The 21,899-nt window shown below is 39.8% G+C and overlaps 1 protein-coding gene across 5 annotated transcripts in view; it reads right to left on the reverse strand.

The window, feature by feature from the left end:
• The window catches only part of TNRC6B (trinucleotide repeat containing adaptor 6B), a 119,323-nt gene that overhangs the window by 12,670 nt on the left and 84,754 nt on the right, over positions 1-21,899 (reverse strand). For 3 of the 5 annotated variants that reach the window (XM_054276132.1, XM_054276124.1, XM_054276141.1), the window contains 11 exons: positions 16,368-18,695; positions 14,910-15,068; positions 12,428-12,606; positions 11,160-11,234; positions 9,784-9,829; positions 6,141-6,289; positions 4,800-4,970; positions 2,447-2,572; positions 1,260-1,391; positions 614-709; positions 210-387 (listed from right to left, as the gene is read on the reverse strand). In XM_054276132.1, the coding sequence (XP_054132107.1) occupies positions 210-387; positions 614-709; positions 1,260-1,391; positions 2,447-2,572; positions 4,800-4,970; positions 6,141-6,289; positions 9,784-9,829; positions 11,160-11,234; positions 12,428-12,606; positions 14,910-15,068; positions 16,368-18,695 (3,639 nt within the window). The remainder of the gene's footprint in view (positions 1-209; positions 388-613; positions 710-1,259; positions 1,392-2,446; positions 2,573-4,799; positions 4,971-6,140; positions 6,290-9,783; positions 9,830-11,159; positions 11,235-12,427; positions 12,607-14,909; positions 15,069-16,367; positions 18,696-21,899) is intronic. The other 2 variants (XM_054276149.1, XM_054276157.1) reach the window with 2 other exon arrangements.

Genomic DNA, 21,899 nt, shown 5'->3' on the forward strand with positions numbered 1-21,899 from the left:
TATGCCTCCTTCTTAGATTTGTCTTCTTCCCAGGCAATGAAAAATAATGCAATTTGATTCAAAGTTGACACTTGTCATAACCTTTGCTCTAATGCTTATACATAAATTACTCATCTCTGGACCCAGACATAAGTGACTAACACAATTACCATATTAATAATAGGGAAGCTACAGGCAATGCACCAAACCTACTTCCACAGAGCACTTACCACCTGAACCGTATCCAGGTATCTGCCCTTTGTTCTGTAAATCTGAGAGACCCACATTCAAAGGATTGGGTACCATGCTGTCTAAATGTGGCTTAGGCCCAACAGGGTGGGATGGCGAATGCTTCATGCCAGGCTGCCTCTGCTGCTGCTGCTGGAGGGCACTCACCATACGAGCAATCTGCAAATGGAAGAAAAACTGCTTCATCTATGCTATACTGCAATGGGAATTCCAGTAAACATAAAGAAACAGTGAATTAGAGGAGATACAAAAGACCTTGCTCTCCAAAAAGTGCACTGTGAAGAGATCAGGTGATGTTACTGAAGCCAGCACCATCTCTACTGCAGACTGCATTTCCCCAGCATACCTCATACTTCACATGACTGACAAAACCACTGCCACACACCTGTTGCTCCTGCTGTTGTCGCACAGCTTGAGATAACTTTCTCTGGCTCTGTAACAGCTGTTGCTGCTGCTGCTGCTGAAGGAGGAGCTGACAAGCCTATAAGATAAGGGGGGGGATGAGAAGAGTGAAAATACAGACCTCGTCAAGCGAAATATAATTGCCAGGAGTTATTCACTAGGAAACGCTCGGCTCAGAAGTTAGGTAAACTGTTTCTCATTCCACTCACTCAAATAAAATGACAATGAATGCATTAGAAGAATACCACATCCCTCACTTAAATGTTAAATGTTTCTAATTTAACACTGTGCAGCAGAATTACTTGTACCTGCTTTATTACCATCACTATGACTGTAAGTCTGAAGCTTTTTCTGAAGAAAACTTCATGAAAAATCCACAAACAACTGCTTTCTGTACAAAAACATGGCTTAGAGTCATTACTAACCCACTGTAATCCACAATAATTACATGGGCCTATTTGGTTTATCTGCTGCCTTCTAGCAGGACTTTACCACCCCAAAAAGCAAAGAGGGGAATACTTGCACAAAATAACCTCAGTAGAACAAAACAGAATTAGAATAAGCATAAAAAGAAAACCCAGCAGACAATTTGCAAACTGTCTTGTCTCACAAGATTACTAGTTACTTACTAATTGAAACTGGGGAATCTGTGGAAGCTGGCTCAGCATGGCAATCTGTTGTGGAGAAAGCTGGGGGCCCATATTGAAAAGACCAGGATTCAAGCCACTGTTGGGAAACTGTTTGAGCATGGAGGCCGAAACCTGCATGGAAAGCAGTTATACATCCTGAACACACTGCTATGAGGAAATGATGATGAAGTACATGTATTTCTATACAGGAACAAGCATGACACCAATCTTCAATGGTGTTCTGAGAAAGACACTGCAGATTTATTAACATGTCACATTTAAACATGCACAATCTATAACTTGGGCAGAGTGAATACCTCACTTAATTGACAGTATACAGTATTACATGTGCAGATGCAGACACACACACAAAGGTTATTCCCCCAACCAATCAGGTGCCAGAGACTGTACTAAATTTAAATGCTGATATATGCAGCTAACCAGCAATCACAGTACTGCATTTTCACATTAAAAACGTACTGCTTGATAAGGGAAAAGAAAGGCAGTCAGGCAGTCACTGGAGCAAAGAAACAGTGCCTCACAGAAAGAGTTAATCTCTTTGTACATTGAATAAGATACAGTAAAAGACAGGAGTAGGTGGAGAAGAATCCCCCCATTTCTCCCTACATTATTGCAGAGTTACACAAGCACAATTCAAGAGAATCTCAAGAACTGTTCACCAAGTTCAAAGCAAAAGGCAATCTTGTACATTTGGAGACCCTGAGGTCTTAAGATTAAGCTCTGCAATGTAAATGTAACACGTAGCCCCTTCATCAAACCTCTCTTCGGGGGAGGGGGGGGAGGAAGGACAGGACAAGACTACTTAAAAAAATTAAGCAACCTGTCACACTTCAGAAACACTTTAAGCTTTCACGTTTATTTGTTCTTTTTAAAATACTTTGCAAAAGCCTATGTAAGACACAGGATTCCCAATTTCACTTTTAAGGTTTAAAAATACTGGTAGCGAGCATTTACGATCAACTGCCTTGGAATAATACAGAATGCTAAAGCTTCTGCACTGCGTTTTAAGTACTTTTACGATGAATTTTGAAGTTTTTATCTTATCCAATTTTTCAATTTTTTAACATCAAATTGAGACCAAGACAGATGCATAAGTAACCTCAATGATGTGCTCTGAAGGCTGTAGCTCTACTTTTACAAGTAATCAGTTGCTATAAATTCCTTACCTGGGGAGAAAGGAATTGGGGAGGCACTTGCGCCCGGATATTGGGGGAAGGATTTAGTGGCTGCACTGGTGTGTGCATGCCCCTCGATTGTGCTGTGCTGTTTCCAAACAAACCATGATTGCCACCCTACAAAATTAAAGCAGTAGTGAGAAGATGAATCTTGCAGGCTATGCTAATAACTACATCTCAGTAACAATGAGCCAAGCTACTGACTTAAACAGAGTTCCCTCAGAATTACAGACGTTTGGCTAAAATCACTAATATTCTACCTGGGTTAAAGCCACTGTACTACATTTTTGAGATGCAGGTTGTTTCTCCTCGAACACTGAAGGGTCACATTCATCTACTAACTTCAAGACATGACAAATCTAATGTTTTAATATTTTGCACTTTATGTATTGGGAAATGGAAACTTGGAGTACAAACAACAAACTAAAAACTTCATTCCAACTGGCTTAAAAGCATGGCAAGACTCTACCAACAATAATTCTGGTCCCCCATTTTAGACAAGACAGGTATTTTTCCTGAGTAGGCTGCTGAGATATCACTCACAAGGCTATTTTTTTTCCTCTGTAGGCCTTTAATTAACTAATACTATTTTAGAATTCAAATTCCAAAAATTTCCTTTCTGCCATAAAAACTTCAACATTCTGGATATTTTCCTTCCCCTTTTCTCCCACTAAATTTGAAGAAAACTTTCAAGTGAGAAAAATAGTTGTGGTTTTTTTTTTTAGTGGTTTATTTTCTAATACAAGAATACTTGCTGTTTGAGTTTTTTAATGAGAATTATTTACTGATTTATAAGCAACTTCTGTAATAAACCCAAATGCATGAACAAGACCCAGGAAAACTTGTGATTATGTTTTATGATTTCAGACTCTTCAGCAGACTTTTTTTGGTACCATTTTTTAAAAAAAAGTAAGAAATGTTATCAACAGTCTCAAACACTAACTAAGCTACACTTTCTTGCTTCTAAAAGCTGAAGCTCATACGCCAAAGCATCCTTATGTGCCATGAATTTGTCTTTTCAGTTTCAAGACCCTCAGAATTTCCCATCTCCTGCTATCAGGGTGTCTGTGACCCTCAGATACCTGGGGTTCTGAAGAGTGTATTTTCCACTCTTCAGCCATCATTCCCTATGCTGCCTGTCCATGCCACCACTGTTGCACCCAACATAAATCCATAATTCCAAACTGTGATTGTGCAAGCCTTCACTAAAAGCTTTCCTTCCCTTATATACCAGAATTTCATAAATCCTGTCACAACACTGTGCATAATACTCCTACCATTAATATTGTGTATCCTCTGCTATCCTTTTGCTCAAACACAAGTTTCTCCCCCTGCTTCTAGACTGGCAGCACTATGGATTGCCTCATTCACCTGCATCCCTCTCCACCTAAAGTATCTTCTCATTCAGAAGCAGCTCCTACGCATGCAGGAAGACAAACAAAAAACCCCCAAAGACAAGAGGTTTTACCCTAGAATGAGCTAGATGGAGTCAACTACACACTAAAATTTTTGAGAGGCCTTGAAGCCTCAGTTACACTTTCAGCTCTCTTTATAACTCCTCTCTATAACAAGAGTTCTGCACACTGAGATCAACAACATGTCTGCATATTTTGGACTTAATCTGATGTTCAACACTGCGCCACATAGAAACAGAAAGACAACACACACAAACACCATCATGTTAGGCATATGACTACATAAGCTAGACCAGCTGCAATAATTAGGTACTATTCTTTCATTTCCTAGTATTCCTAAAGTATTTTCTTCTAAAATAATGCAGAATATAAGAGCCAGAAATTCTTCCAAACTGCTGTTAATCACTTAACTAGTTCCCCACCATTTCCCTGTACATAAAAATATTGCTACATCAAGAATTTTTAAAGGCTACTAAATCAATTCTTACTTTGAGAACTGTGAGGAAGGGAGAAGGTAACAGGGACAATGCTAAATCACTGCAACTTTTTACAGGCTCATTTCTACATACAAAGCCTTTGAATGGAGTCTGAAAAACTTCAGTGTTGGGTTTGATGAGGCAAATCAACAGCCTCTAACCAGGTTTTAAGCCAGCAATTGAAGTAAAGGATACCACTAACTTCACGACTTCTGAAAAGCACATCCACCTGCTGCTGCACTGCGATTTAGGAAGAGGCCAACAAAACCAGACCAAGTATGCTCTGATGCTAGGAACCAAAGTGGACTGATTCTCAATGGCCTGAGACAGCTGAAATTTCCATTAACAATTTTAACCTGTTCAGCAGAAAAACAAATGCAAGCAACCAACTAACCAGGATTAAGCCCAGGTTGCAGCCTTATAACAATGCATCTTATAAGGTGGCCTGCTTACTTGTCTAGCAGCGAAGTTTTGGGGACTGAGCCCTGAGCCGATTGCCCCAAGGCCGACGTTGGATAGTGTGGAACCAGAGGGAGACAGCTTGTAGCTGGGAGAAGGGGAGAAGGGAGAGCAGGGAGCCTCATCCCCAAGGCACCCATCTTGATTGGAGAAAGGCAAAGTCAGCTGAAGCAGCAGTTAGCCAACAGCAGGAGTTGGTTAGTGAAGCAACAGAACGCAAGAGGAGAGAAAGAGGGACGGTGAGTGACTAGGAAGAAGCAAAGTTAATTTGTAATAGCAGTTACAAGGACAAAACTTCTGATTCAAACGACCACTTGACAATAAAGATTTTGGTCCAAGGAGAAACTCTTAGGTTGTCTTTTTAAAAATACATTTTGAACTCTCATGGAATTAGTTTCTGATAGTGGCTATTACCACTACAGAAGCAAACAAATCTTGAATGAATTCCTAATGTTAGCACACACCTACCAGCATAATTTGTTAGGAAACGCATTAGCTTTCTTCATAGTATTTATTAATTATGCCACCAGAGGGAGTTGACAAAACTGCTTTTTGGCTCGTTATACCAAAATGGAGGAGTTAAAAAATTCCTAGACAGTTAACACGCCTTCAGAATTTTTAAACCAAATTTGTTTTCCATTTTACATGTGATAAACTGTATCTACAAAAAACCAAAACAGCCCTAGAGCATTCTGCATCTATTGGACACTCTCCAATTCATAATGGGAAGCAATTAATATTTGATAATAACAGTGAAAGCTTCTGTTTAAAATAGGCAAGAATATGAAAGAAACACTATCATAACATACAGCAGATGTCACAGAGAAACAGATGTCGTACAGAAGCTTACAGTACACGGACATACAGCATAAGGGGTTGTGGAATTTAGAAAGGGTGTTTCCAATAAATGCCAGACATGAAAGAAGAAAAATATTCAGAAGACTGTGATTACTTATATTTACTTAGATCTCAAGCAATTTTCTTTAAAGCAGATGACAGTAGTTAGTAGCTGAAAGAATCATCATGATGAAACCTATAACAAATTTTATTGCTACCAGTAGTTTATCCTTCCAAGAAAAAAGAAAGGCATCTGTCTACATCAAAACCAGTCTATTCTGGAATAAAAAGCCTCACTTTCTCCAATTTCATTTCCCTTTGCACACCTGACACCTGTTTTATACACACATTCATCCTACCAATAAAACTACCCCACACCTTTTACTACTGAGCTCAATCAGGGTTATTCAATATCTAGCACCTGCTGAGAACTAGGGTAAAAACTGGGATCTTGAACAAAAAGGTTGCTATTAATTTATCTAAAGAGATTTCTCTCACCTTCTCAAAATAAGGCCCACTATCTGTGGTTCCCATGTCTTTGGAATTAGGTGGACGGAACCCAGATCGATCCTTTCTCATCATGTCATTAAAATCCCCGAGATTCACAGCTCGTTTATCTACCTCAAACTTCTTATCTGGGAGACCACCTGTAACATAAAAAAAAGAAATTAGTGCAAATAATCTCACAACAGCAGGTTCACAGCCAAAGAAATACTCTTTAAGATCAGGGGATTAATTACATCTGTCTTATTAAATTTAGCACATCTACAGTTGGTATTACAAGTGTTGAAAAATAAATGTAGGAAGTTTCATTTAACACTGAACATGCCAATTTACTTTATAGAGTTCACGGTGAAGTATTTATCAAAATTCATATAGAGATATAAACACAAATGTTTCAAGTAATTATATTAATTAATACCTAGCTCTCTATGTCTCCCAAAACCTCCACTGTAATTTTTTGGGATTCAGTATGTAGAAAGACTACTATTTAAGTTCTCCATGTATTCTGCTTCGCTTCTGCTGGGTTTGACATTGAGAAATTATTTGAGATTGTTTGAAAAATTTGGTCACATGCACATTATTTGGTCAAGGTTGTACTACAGTCATATGAACTTAATTCTTAAAACACAAGACATCAACAGGTATATTGTAACTTCAGACAGACAACCAAGCTCTTTCAGCCTGCACACAATAACACAACCAGTAACACAGACACTTCTCAAACACCCTCTAAAGTCTCCTGCCATTGTTTAGTCAGTAACCTGGTGAAGTATGAGATGTCAGTAACAGATGACCAAACTGAAACATAGATGGTGAACAACACATCGATTTTCTCTAAACGCTTTATCAACAGCAAAGAGCTGACTGGAAGAAGTTTTCCACCTTACATGCTGAACTGCTGCCAAGGAACAATCTTTTTGGTCAGATGTGAGACCTGTAAGCTATTAGATGCATATTGCTACTTTGGAGTAGGTGGAAAACATCTTTGTTTTAAAATACGGATGTGATAGAAATGAGCTTTACTGGTATTTTTAGTTTTAAAGAATACTGTTTAGTTGGTAGCACAGATGGTCTTTCCAAGAATCATTTTAAAAGCATGTCAGCACAATTAACAAGAAAATTTTTGACTTTTCCAAAGGAAGTTGGTGATGGATAACCTACCCTACCACTGACAAAACACTGAACCTTTCTCAGAGCAGAGAACAAATCCCTTTAACACCTTCAAGACAACTTTTTTTGAAAAAGCTTCTCAAATCCAGGATCTCTTCTTAATGTCCAATTGCAATCTATTAATATTCACAGCGATGCCACTGCCAAGAAGCTATGAAACTGACCACTGACCAATTGCATGGATTTTTTTTCTTACCCACACAGCTTTCAAAGCTGATCCAGCTTAATCCTCTCAATTGCCTTCAACATCATTTACCACAAGAGAGTTGACAAATCACCTACATATCTTAGCTTGTAACTGGAGTCATACTGACCTGGATGAGCTTGTGGTTCTCTGATCCCTTTCTAACACATCCTGAAAGCTACAACTGGCTCTGCAAAAGCACTCACAGAGTGTCACAAACAGCTCAGTGCTGTCAATACCTACATCAAACCACTGCACACAATGCCAGCAACGTGCACTAAAAGGCTCATGTGCTTCAATTCCACACAGGAAGCCCTGGCCATTAGTTGCTTGAAAAGAAACTGAAAGCGAGGCACAGTTGCATCACGGTCTGAAATGAAACTGGGTCAATGCCAACACAAGATGACTAAGCCACAGAAACACCCTTCCGTCCCTCTGGTTATCCTGATGATCCAATCAATTCCTCAAACATTACTGAATGATGCCTTGTAAAATACACAGAGCACTAAAAGAGTACCTCTGAAGGCTTGAAGCACAGATTTGCATGTCACTTAGTGCTGAGACAGCTGCTTAAACTCCAGTATAAACAAGGCCTCACTTAGAGAAATTATTGCATTCCTTTATCTCATTCACAGAAAATTCTAATGCAACTTTGAAATGTGTCATGTGAGTCTTGTCCTTTGAACCCATCAACTAAAGCTATAAATAATGGAGGGGGGTAAAGAATAGCTTTACCTTATGTAGTACATGACAACTGACAAAATGTGAAAAGTTTGAATTACCCTCTACAGTAGGCAAAACCCCTTGTGTATGAATAAATATGAAGCCCCAAACTCTCTACATGCAGAAACACAGAACAGGTTAAATGTTACACCATCTTCATAAAAAAGGACCCTACAAGCCTACCTCATAAATAAGTCCAACTTTTAAAATTTAGAAGTAGACCTGTGCTGAGCAAAACAGCTTATAGCTTTCCTCAAAACAATGCCATCAGCAACAAGAGCAAAACTGCTAAATGCAAAAGTAACCAAAAAACCTATGAAGATCTGTTACATTCTCTGCCTCTGAAACAGAATGCAAGCCATAATTAATGGCTCTACCTAAGATCAAGGGATGCCACCATTAATGGGCACACTAAACTTAAAGAGCAACATATCAAGGTAAGAGATGCAGCCTTTCTGCACACTTTCACAGGATATTCTGAGCAGCAGTCACCTCCTCAGAAGCTCTGATAGCCTGAGGGTCCTTGAAAGCTCCAAAAGATCCTTAATTTAGAGATAAGAAACTAAGAGAGCTATAATCAACATAATCCAGGCTACCATCCTCTTAATTTGTACATGCTTAGATCTGTTTTTACCAGCAGCATCTGAAGGCAGGTGAGAACTGAACACCCATCATAGTGACTGATCTCTACCTAGACATTTTTTAGAGAAGCATGATACAATCAGAGCCTGAGTTCTAGAGAGGATGCATGAGGCCAAACTGGAAAGATCAAAAAATTGTTACCTTTCACAAAACTGTATCATACCATATAAATAAACATCCTTATAATCTCTGACTGAGATCCTTCACTACTTCAGAAAAGACAGCAATTTTAGGAAACATGAACAACCAAATCCTCTATGAAGTGTGACAAATTTAAGAATGTAATGGATTCTAAGTTGAAAGACACTGCATCTGTCTGGATTGTATTACAATACCAAATCTAGATCAGGTATTAGATGCAAGCAAGTCTTGACTACCACAGTTCTACCTTTGTTACCACACAGCCCACGATGCTTAAGCTGTGTAGCAATGATGGTGAAGCTATCCAGAACACAAAATCTACTTCTACTGAAAAGTAATCTGTAATAGCCTGAGGCACGCAACTGAAAAAAAATCAATGAGAAAAGATAATTTTTTTCCCTTCACATCATCTCCACTAAGCTGTAGTAAAAGGGATGTCTTACTGGCAGGAGGGAAAACCGTACTCTACCACCAAATGAAAAAGATTTTCACTTCCTTGAAACAGTAACAATGAATATAAACTTAGAAAGATTAAAACAGTCTTAAAGATGTCTCTGCCCCAAGTTATAGCTCAGCTCTGTACAGGTATGCATCCTGATCTTGCACACCAGAGTCAAAGCTTACAGAAAAGACAGAAGATGCTTTTTACTATGCCCTTACATTATGAAGAGTGCCAAAACTAAGAATCAAACCCTTCCAGAGTACAGCAGATCATCCTCATAAAAACAGTACATGTGATCTCACATTCCAAATGCACTGCAATTAAAATATACTCACCTACAGACAAGTCCATCTTACTGCCTGGAATGTCATCAGTTTGACTCTGGGGGGAAAAAAAAACCAAACTACAATTCAGTTCTGACTTCTATTCAATGCTGAGAAATATTTCAGAAAGGTAGGATGCAGGAAGAACATGCTTGTGCTAATGAAAGTTTCACTTTAAACTGAAACGGAACACGAGGGTTTCTGGTATCGCCCTGGACACACCTTGCCTCAACCCCTAGGGCTGTGCATGGCAAGATTACCCATGTGAAAGCAGACTCACACACACAGCAACAGAGGAAGATGCACAGACAGCCACTCCATAAATGAACCTCTGGCCTTGTGTTCCAGAGGTTGAGTGACAAAACACTGAAAATAGTGGCCAAAATGATAGCTCAACCTCATGGCCTGTCATGCCATCAAATCTTGAAGTGTACTGCCATGAGATTCTTCAGTTGGTAGTGTGGGACAGGGTGCTCCCATAGCTTTCAGAAGCAACTACTGTCTAGCCAACAGAATTAGAGCTTGAGAGCTAAAAGACATTGCAAACTGATCCTAAGCATGTCAGTGTCAGTTTGTGCAGCCCTAGACTCCTCACACAAACTCTGTATAGCTATCTTCTGCTAGCCAGTATTACATAGCATTCCTGCTTCACAGGATGACAACTAGCACAATATTCTGCAAAATATTTTGCAAACTGGCTTGTCAGAAGTTCCTTTATATAAAAAATTATATAGAATTATTTTTAAAATACTTCCCTAGGGCTCTGTCCTTTTCTGAATGATGTGATATTTATTCACTTTACCAAACAATCTTTACTTATGGATTTATGATGAGCCCTTTTTTTGCTAAAAAGACCCTGCTGTACCTCAAATATAAATTCAGCCAAGACAGACACAGAGCTGGAAATCTCCTTTTCTGATAGATGGCTGAGATTCAGAATGAATACCTTGGACTTATCACAGATGTCTGACAGTACAGGCAGAAGCCTCTATCTTAAGTGCTCTGAACAGCATGTTATGAAAATAAAATAAAAAAAACAAACCCAAAAACAAAGCAACAAAAAAACCACCCCACACTAAAAAGCAACAATCCTCCCACCCCAAAATAAACCAAGAAAACACCCAAAACCAACCAAACAAAATGAGAAAATACCCATCTCCCTCCCAAATCTCTCAGAGAAGGAGCTATCATAAAGTAACTTTAGGAATCGCAGTAGATTTAGGGTTTTTCTGAGAAGCCATTCTGAGCCAGCTACTACAGGTATTACAATCAACACCCCAGCATAGCAGATGCAGATAAATAACTGTGAAACAGTTGGTATTTTGACTTATTTAAAGCTTACAGCTCTTTCACAAAGTTGCACTTTCTTTTCAAAAAAATTTACTTACTAGCAAGCCCATATTTGAAAACTGTTTGGATAAAGGGTTCATCCACGAATCACTATTTCCTCCTTTTAATGCACACTGAAAAAAAAAGGAGAAAAATATTTTGAAGAAACTTCTTGATTCCTTAAATTCTTCTTTATCCTTGAGATGTGCATGTTAAAAATGAAAATTCTGGTTCCAGAGAAATTAATCTCCTGAAAAAGTATTTACATGTTTGGAAACATTTACCAAATACTGTGTCTTGTACAATTGCCCACTGTTAGATATTCCAAACTGACTGAACACTGTCATGTAGAATGTTTATCACACCTTCAGTTTCATTCTGCAATCTGGCAAGCTTTGTGAACACTGTTTATTTTTAATTCTGTTATAGTTTAATCCTTTCTTTAATCCAGTGCATTCAGAGGCAGATTTCTTGCTTTCTTCCCTTCAGCATGGTGTCTCTTGCACAGGCACTGAGCTGACCAGCGTCACTCTTTGGTCTTAGTGTAATTTAGAGATCACCAAAACCAATACTAACACAGTTCAACAGTGAAAAATTTCAGTTGTTTTGGTGGTTGAAATAAAGCTTTAAGCGAGGAAAAAAGTCCCTGAGAATAATTTCTGTGAAACATGAATTGTGAAACTCCCCACCATATCACAGTAGTACTTCCATGTCTCAGGAAACTGCTGTGCCTTGCCTTTGGAGCCTGCCCTACCTACTTCATGAGAAGCAGACACAGCACAGTCCTTCTAATATTAATCCAGTAACAAGTGTTACTGTACTAAAGAACTTCAATGCAAACAAACCTTAAAAAGAAATTTACTCAGGACTACAGCCAAGCTCCTGCTCCTGTCTGAGGCCAAATGTCAACAACAACAAACATAAGTCAGACATAAATCCAACAGTTGTTAGAAATCAGAAGTTCATGTGCCAAAGGGACTGTGGAATGCAAACTTCAGCAGGCTATGCAAGAACAACAGCAGCAGCCTAACAAAGATGTGTCAGCAAGAGAAGAGAAATAGCCTTGGGATACTTATTTTCATTTAGTAATGGCTGTACAGCTTACAAACGAAAAGAATTTGACACCTACTGGAAGATTTATTAGTCACAACAGGTGTAATATATTAAAGTAAATCCAAAAATCTCCCTTTTTTTACACTAGTTTAAGAGGCACCTTGCTGTAACTCTGCAAAACCTTCCTAAAAAATAACTGCATAGTGCTCTAACATATCAGTCAGACTGTTTTCAGACAACACAGTAGTAGCAATGAGTCATTCAAGCATTTTACCTTCATTTGTGTTTTCTTTCCTCCTTGTCCCCAGCTTGTTGAGTTGTGGGAGGAACTGCTTCCCTGAGAGCCTGCTGTGTTCCAGACTCCTCCCTCCTCCTCCTCTTCCCAGCTGGAATGACGTGTTCCTGTCACTGGCCCATCACTCTCTCCCCAGCCATCTTGCATAGATTTAGAACCTTTAGAAACACGAAAAAAAGCTCAAAAGCAGTCTACAATAGCAGCTGGTGATGTGACACTGCAACATTGGCTGAGATCATCAGAATCGCAAAGGAATTTAAAAAAAAAAAAATAAAATTCAAAAATGTGTCTTCACTCTAACAGCTGTAAAAACTTGTGCACGAATTCCAAAACCCGAGAGATTTGGTGGCACATTCACATGTCATGTTGTGCAACTATTTTAAAGAAATGTCAAACCTTTAAAGATATAACAGCAATAGGGACCCCTTATACAGATCCAGCTGACTTAAAAGGCAACCTACTATTTTTGAGTGCAAATGAAAGCCTCCAAAGCACGCACAAAAACCAGGAGCGCTGAAGATTCTGGTTCAGGTGGTTTATTAATTAATTCCTCTTGCGCTTCAAAACCTCAATACTCCCCTTGCCCTAAACTCTTCCATAAAATTACGTACAACTCTTAGGAGTAACAACTAAGTAGAATCTGAAGGCAAACACCTGACATGTCTGAATATAAAAAAAGTCAGGAATTGCAATTAGTCTGCCATGGGGATCTCTATCCTGACCATAATGAAAATGAGTACAACAGCATTTCATGGTGGTTTAAGAGATACCTTAAAATGCATCATAAATAAACACTCAGATACTTCAGCTTTTTTAAGTCTGTTCAATCGGGTACTAAAACTGAGGGCTGCTTATGAAACATACTGGTCCAAGTGCCAAAAATCTACCTCTTGGCCCTTTAATCCTGCTACTTACACAGAAAAGGCCACAATAAAGTATTATGTCTGCAGAGTCAAGAACACAATCTGGAAATGTTATACTGGGAAGTCCCTGCAGCTTTAACTGATTTCAGGTGACAGTGCTTAAATATACACTATGCTACTACATGACCAGAGATTATTTTTCTGCACTGATAGCTCTCTAGGACTCCTGAACAGGAAATTTCCACCAGAATATTCTTATGCAATGCTGGCAGAACTACACAAATGTACTTTATTCAAACAGGTAGATACTGATCTATGTTTCCTTCTTTGGCTCCAAACTGATTTTTTCCCTTTTCTGATAACACCTGGTCTGTTATCCTGTCCCTAGATTTTGCTCTAGAGCTGGGGACAGCTCACATACAGAACAGCATGTGTAGGTTGCAGTTCTTTGGTTATGGCACACATACAGACCATTCACGGTAAGCAAGTGACCAGGTATAGTCTTAAAGGACTGTGTTAAGCATTAATCAACCAACAGAATTTTCAATGGATCAGTCTCAGAAGTTCTTATTTTGGTCATATTTAGCTATCTTTTTATAGATAAAAGAAGATAGCCATCTAAAATTAACTTAGCATCCTCAAAATGCCAAGTCTGTGGGGCAGACATGGGAAGCCTGTCAGCCACAAAAGCCTGCTGTAACAGTAACATTAAGGAAGCAAAGCTTTTTTGTTTCAGAAATGGTCAAATTATTTAATTGGTATGAGAGGAAGCTATCTACACAGCACCTAATTTCAAACAATTACATGCTGCAAAAGCAACTTCTGGGCTGGAAACAGTTTTACAGTGGGTATCATCAAGGCAAGTTCAGTAACACCTGTGCATCATCAATAGTCCCTACAGGAAACGTCACACGCAAATGTTTCTGATTTTGGCAATAACATTGCTTTTGTTTGCTGTTTTTTTCCTTAAAAAGAAGTAAATAAAAATTATACAAACAACTTACATCATCAAGAATAATACCTACAAAAACTCTTAATATAGCAAAATTTTAACTCTGAAGTAAATTTTCAAAATATTTCAACATATCATTCACAGAAGACACTGTGGTAGGCACTTAGGTTCTACTACAAGTGCACTTCTTAAGAGTTACAATTTTTCTCACTTACACAATTAAAAAATCCATTCAAAGCCAAGTTGCACTATCAAAGCATGGATAAAGATGTAATGGCCTCCACAGAGAAATTTGTCAGTACTGTGCATGCCTTTTCCTGATATGGTCAGAAAAGGTGACTTATCACGTAACAAGTAGGCAGCCAGAGAAAAAGAGAAAAATACACATTTCCTTACTGTGTTTCAGCACCTCCAGAATCAGAGTTGCTCATTTAAGTGCTTAGTTAGGAAAATTTTACTTCCTTAAAAGACAAAGTTTCAGTCATTTACAAACACTTAATACTCATCCATCAAAATCCTACAAAAACATTCAAGGCTGCTTTTAGGCCTCAGATAACAATTCCTCTGCAGGTGACCTATGTCAAAAGGCCAAACACAAACATCTCCAAGGCAATTGCAAACAAACTGGTGTCTGGCCCATACTCACTGGATTTCATGGCGTTCGGGGCGGTGGAAGGTGCATTCCCCCAGCCTGTAGTCGATGCTCCTGGATCATCCACTTCACCCCACCCGGGACTGGTTTCATTTGGCTCACCCCAGGCGGACGTACCATTATCTGGAGCAGGTGGAGTGCTTTTGCTCCAGACTGCACAAGGAGAAAGAGGTTTCATTACAGACCATTCAGATAATGAACTGTTTACCGCAGTGCAGCACCATGTCTTTTATCTACTGCTTCATTCTTCTTGTCCAGAACTTTGGGCTCTCAGAATCATGTGCACGACAGAACTGACAATCATTCACAACTAATTTCGAGTGGGCACTGACCTCCAGGGATGAAGAGAATGCTATGATGAGTAATACACTTCTCCTAGATTAAACATGAACCCCACATGTAATACTGTCCACCTATCTGTGAACTTTTGTGACTAATTACAAGGATCTAACTTAGGATTTTATATACTGACTACAGGACATATTTGCAGTACATATTAAATCAAGACAGAATTCTTTTAAAGTGTCTTTGAGTCAGAGGAAAAGATTACATAACAATAATTTCTTAATACATTTCCAGGCTATATAACTTTTTCTTGTCCTTATTCCAAAGAATAAAATATTTCTCCAAGTATTCTTTACCATACAGCAAAGCTGAACTTGACTAAAAAAACCTGTCACAGACATACTAAATTTCAAGTGTTATCTGAGTGTTTCAGAGCAAAACGTTTTTGACTAAAAGTAAGTAAAGATTTTCTTCCCATTTCTCTAATAATTAAATGTAAAAAATGCTACTTAGTCCAGAAAAAGGGAAGCTCAGGGGAAACCTTACTGCTCCCTACAAATACGTGAAAGCAGGCTGTAGCCACGTTGGGGGAAGTCTCTTTTCCCAAGTAGCAAGAAATAGGACAAGAGGAAATGGCCTCAAGTTGCACCAGGGCAGGTTTCAAATGGATATTAGGAAAAACTTTTCACCAAAAGGATTGTCCAGCACTGGAACAGGCTGCCCAGGGAACTGGTTGAGTCACCATGCCTCAAGATATTCATAAGACCTGCAGATTTTTGCACTGATGAACACTGTTTAGTCATGGACTGAGCAGTGCTGGGCTTATTAAGTTTATGGCTGGACTCAGTCTTAAAGGTTTCTGATTCTGTAATTTAACCTGTTCTTCAGAGGTCAAACTGAATATGCAGATTTGCCAGCTAACAAACATTTCCTTTTCCTGGCAAGGTGACCAGTATTCAGATCACAGTTACTGAAGCATAACAAGCAGAGGACTGATGGATTCAAATTTTAAAGACACTTTTAATACAGAATCAAATATTCAAATCAGAATTTGGTTTTCTTTATAGAATAAAACTATCAAGAACTGGTGGCTACAAGCATCTCTCTTATGCATTAAGGTTACAATCAAATATAGGAACTTGCTGAAGAAAGGAACAAGATTAGTACCTGATGCTTGTGATTTGCTAGTCATTGGAGTAGGCAGGCTCTGCTCCCGTGGGGCCTGTCCTCCTTGTGAGTTCTTGTCCCACAGATTCACATTCTTGTAGTTGTAACTGCTGGGATCTCCCCACGCTGAAGTGCCATCATCAATATCCATTTTTCGACTGATTGACTGTGGAGAAGGTTCTTCCCAGCCACTAGGCTCCTCCTCTTTGGGGGCAGCTGGCTGTGGTCCGTTGTTCCAGTTTGGGTTTGGAGGCCGCCCGTTACTGGGAGTTTGGGGCGGTGGACCCCAGGAACCAGAAGACTCCTGCTGTTGCTGCTGGTGCTGCTGCTGCTGCTTGTTCCAGGAGTTGGGCTGTCGACCCGTCTCGTTCCATGTTGAAGTTCTTTTACAATCGTCCCATCCACCCTTTGAAGCAGAGCTTGTATTTGCACCATTACCCCAAGTTCCAATCTCACTTTGCCCACCTTCACCCCAACCAGACACTGGCTTGTTTCCTGCACTTTCCCAGTTACTGTTTTTTGTTTGGTCAACTTCCTCTCCCCAACCGTTCTTTCCAGAAGACCATCCTTGATTACTCTGCCGTCCACCCCACCCCTGATCCTTACTAGAGCTGTCATTCCAAGAGGAAGATGATTTTTCTTCTTGCCTTCCTCCTCCCCAATTAGAAGAATTGGAGTTCTTATAGTCATTCCATCCTCCAGTACTTTTGGGGTCCTTCCACTCCGTTGGGGTTGAGAGCTCACCCCATCCAGACTTGTTTTGATTGCTTTGGCTGGGTACATCGCCCCAGCCCCCTGAGTTCTTTGTCTGTGTGGCAGAGCTCTCCCACCCCTCAGTTCCTTTATCAGACTTCCCCTCGGGTCGTGGCATCTCTTCAATATCCCACACGGTATCTTGCTTAATTTGAGTCTGGCCCCAGCCGGTATTGGAAAGCACTCGGGGGTCCAAGTCAGTCCTGCTCAGCAACGTCTGCAGGACTGCCTGGCAATCAGGATGCGTGGGCCTGTATGATCGGCGTCCAGAATTGTGACTGTCACTACTTCCTGCTTTGTGGTTGCTTCCAGTGCTTTGACCTCCAACCTCACTTCCTGCAGAGCTGGAAGATCTTCCCCAACAGGGAGCCTGGGAATTGCCTTGGTTTTCAGGAAGAGGGTGGCCTTTTTGATTGTCCCATGCTCCAGTGCTAGAATTTGGTTGGTTTGGACCACTCCACTCTCCAATCTTCAGTTCATCAGACCCAGACAGCTGTTTCCATTCTCCCTGAGAGACCCCAGATGTTAATTTGTTCCCTTCACCCCATTTGCTTTCGTTTGCGTGCTGAGGGCCAAAGTTCCAAGACCCACCACCCGTAGACCGGTTATTGTTATCCCAAGAATCACTTCTTGACCCATTAGGTTTTTGAACAGAAGCTCCTTTCCAGGAGTCCTCTCTATCCTTTCCATTGTTCCCATGGTTTCCAGAATTGCTCTGCCCAGAGACTGTTTCAGTTCCAGAAGACCCCCTAGCTGTACCCCAAGATCCAACACTCCCAGTCTTTCTTTCTCCAGTGCTTTGAGAAGGGGTGTCAGTGCTCCTGGAAGGGTTCCCCAAGCCCATTTCAAAGGGCATTCCCTTATTCTCCATAGGGTTTGGTGAACTTAAGTTCAAGGAGTTAGTGTTTCCATTTTTTGGTCCATCAGTGTTATGAATTTGAGCCTGTTCTCTGCCAGAGACAAAGTTAACACCCGCATTTTCCATCTTTGACTGCTGTTCCCTAGAGGTCTGACCTACTGTGCTAATCTGTGCATTGGAGCTACCACTATCAGATTCCAGAGTTCCTTTCCTAGAATTGCCCTCTTGAACCAGTGCTGGCCAAGCAGATGGGTTGCTATTTGGGTTAAAGTTGCTGAAACCAGAACCGGGACTGATTCTGTCTTGTCCACTCAAGTTCCTCCAATTACCTAGTCCATTGTTACTCTCGGCAGCAGGGTTGGAAGATTGAACAGATTTAGCCTTGGGATCAGATTTCCAGGCCCCAAGATTACATTCGTTTCCAGCGCTTCCAGACTGGCACTGGCTTCCTTTTCCTTTGTTACTAGTGGTGCTTCCTGGCAGAGCGTTCTTCTCCAAGCCAGGGTTCGAGGCACTGTTGTTATCGGTGGTGTTTTTGGAAGAAGACTCAGCATCTTTGCTGGCAATACAAGGCCACTCTTCCATGTCAGACCCGTCTACAATCACCTTGTCCCAGATGTGAGTTGGGTTGGCGTTGGTGCCGCTGTTGGAGGAGGCTCCAGGACCCCAAGTGGAATTTGCATAATTTGAAGCAGCAGCACCTCCAATTGCTGAATCTAAAAGAAAATAAACCAAGAAAACACCCAAAAAGGTGTAATTAGTAAGCTGGGTTACTTACAAGCATAGAACATCAGATTTTTGACATCAGTTATCCCACTTATTTTGCAGAGCATAAACTCCATAGTAACAGCTGCAGCAGTATTCATAAGTGAATATATACTAATACTGCCAGTACTGGCTCATATGACAGCTTCCATGAAAATAAGGCAAACAGCTTAAAAAACTGCATGACTCCCCCCCCAGACTCAATTCCTATGTTATACATTCCAAAGTAAAGATCACAATTTCTGGCTGCTAATACTTTCAGTAGAAGACAAGATCAGCTGTCAGTGCCTGTCTGAGGCTTCCAATTCTTAGCTTAAACAATGAACATCCAATGAATGCCTTCCAGATCCCCCTTCACTGAGGGCCACCAATGAGGATCCAGACTTTACAACCAAAGTTGAAACTCCCTTGTAAGCTTTGAATATTGATGAACAGTAGTTTGTCTTCAACCACTAAGTCCCACCCACCAAGATCCAAAAGATCAAGCAGCTTCCAAGTACATTCTGTTCCTTCTGTTGCTTTAACCTCAATGCAAATGGAACAATAGCAAGGAAGTATGACTCTACTGATATTTTTATCCGTCTATCTTTTTAGCACAGAGTAACCCTTTTTTTTTCTTCCAATTAAAAAACTTTCTGATTACACAGATCACAGGAAGAACTTAAAGAGGACAGACAAAGACAAGCTCAAAAGACTGCAAGGTTGCAAGGTTTTGAACTTAGAAATGGTTCAGACAATGAATGATGCATAGGCAGCTCTGAACTTAGCAAGATCTTGAAATCAGTGGCTTTAACAGAACATTTAACTGCTGTAAAGACGTTCTAAAAGTACTAAGACTGGGCTGCTTGCTCACATATAGCATATACTAAGACACAATTTAATGGACTGTTTTATGAAACCAGCCTTACTTTGCTGCTTTTGACAGTGGGAATAATCATAACTAAGCAAGACTTTTCGCCAATAAAATTTAAACCTTTTTGTCCAAAACTGTCTTGTACGTCCTAAATTACCATTAGTATTGGAAGAATTACATAGAACACCCATCATCTCAGTCTCCTGCATTGGTATGAGACAATAGTATACTTGGTATCATCTTTCAGGACACTAGTTTTGCCAGAAGGATTTCAAATCCTGATAGAAAAAGGTCGATGTGAAGAAAGATTACATGTTGACTTTTGATATTATCCTCAGCAACACCACCCATGACCATTTAGTGAATATAAAAATGTGAGCAAGTAGGTAAGCTGCATGGTCTTCCCCATTGGGAACCTGCTTTTGTTTTCTTTCATGTGGCATGAATTTAACAACAGTATCAGTGCATACATGCTCAACCAAATTGGGCCAAAACTGAAGTTCAGTTTGTCAACAGCCAGATGTGAGGTGGGACCAGTGATGTACGAGGCAGATAACATTGCACTTCCACAAGCAGTTTGATGAAGCACCTAAGGCTGCGTCTAATAAGAGAGACACAGCCCTAGTGTGTCTCTTGTTCACCTGCTCATTCCCACTCCTCTGGCACACCTACACTCTCATATGCTGGTGTCCACGCTCTCACGGATATTCAGCTGGGTGAATAGGCAAAAGTCATCCAGACTGAAATCAGTTTTAAAAACAAACCTGACGTAATTTTAATACAAGTCAGATCCCCAGCCCAGTTAACTCGTTATGGAGCAGAAAAATGGATGGGGCGAGGCAGGTCTCAAGGACTCCTATCTTTCCTGGCACTCCTGACTTACATAAGGATAATGCAACTAACCACTGGCTAGTTGTAGTAGTACCCAACTAGTACCCTCTTAGTTGTTAATGCACCATTAAATGGAGTGTAAAAATATGAGAATGTGTAATATCAAATTTCAACCTCAAGTTGAACCTTAGGTGTCAAATAAATATGTACAACTTAAGGAGCCGCTCAAAATACTTCAAATGGTCCACATATAGTACACCCAACGGCAAAAAATTTTGCTCATGAGAAGTTTTGAAAACTTTTAGAATGCTTCACTAACACAAATTTTTCTTAGTCAGTCTACTATAATAACTGTGAAGGCATACCAGTACCAGGATTTTATACAGGAACCATAAACTTCAGTCCATGTTTTGTTTCAGGTGTTTCATCAAAAAAAGTTATCTCCAAGACATCTGTTTTTAAGCTAATAAGTAAAAATTCTGCCATTGTAGTTTGACATTCACCTTCTTATTTATTAAACAGCAATTATCAAAGACAAGATAAATACTCTGTCAAACAGGGATTCACTACAAATGAATTCAAGTAGTGAAGCCACAAAACAAATGGAATTATTATTTTTCCTAGAATCCTATTTATTAAGGACAGCCATCCCACCTAGCTGACTTTATTCTGTACAAGTCACCTGCTTTTAATTCTAAATCACAGAGAACTAAAAAAGTTTGATTTCCAGAATGGTAAAAAAATCATGATCCCATTGATTTGGCATGATTTTCAAAGAAAACTCAGACATACTGGTATTGTTATTTTCTTCTTCTTGACTTGCAAGTATTTAATATTTCTTTTTACAAAATCCTTATTGTTAGAACTGAAGTCGTCCTTGACTTCACAGGTCACCTAACTCTTTTTTTAAAAGGCAGATATTTTGAGTGGAATTTTGCTTGTTCTGCTATTATAATTAAAGAAGAAAAGCTACTGCAATTCTCCAAGGGTCTAAAAAATTCAAGAGCAGCTTTAACTTCCCCATGCTCACCAAACAACCCTAAAATCAATTTATCTTCTGGAATACAAAATGAATGGAAAAGTAAAAACAGAACAGTCACCACTTGTACAAAAAAGGCTTATCTGAGTACAAAAGATTACTACCAAAAAACAGAAGTGAGGAGCAATAGGTCGCCTTTGTGTTTCATCCAGACAAGATGTGACAGACACCTGCCCTTTGCAGACCTGGCATCTACATACCTGTTTTACGAGATGATACAAAAATGTGACAAGACAGGAAATTCATGTCAAAGAAACCTGAAGAGCCATTAGGAACTACTCAGTGACAACCATAAAATGCTGTTTATTTATGCCTCGCGTTTACCTTGCTGCAGAACATTTCAGCAACCAATTAAAACCACTCAAGGCATACTTGAAAAAATTAAACCTCTCGTTCCATCTAGTAGTAAAAATTATATCCATGGCTGCCAAC

This window comes from Melozone crissalis, unplaced genomic scaffold (genome assembly GCF_028551555.1).
Source record: "Melozone crissalis strain CALT ecotype California unplaced genomic scaffold, PUWL_Pcris_2 ptg000004l_1, whole genome shotgun sequence".
In the NCBI taxonomy this organism is placed as follows: domain Eukaryota; kingdom Metazoa; phylum Chordata; class Aves; order Passeriformes; family Passerellidae; genus Melozone; species Melozone crissalis.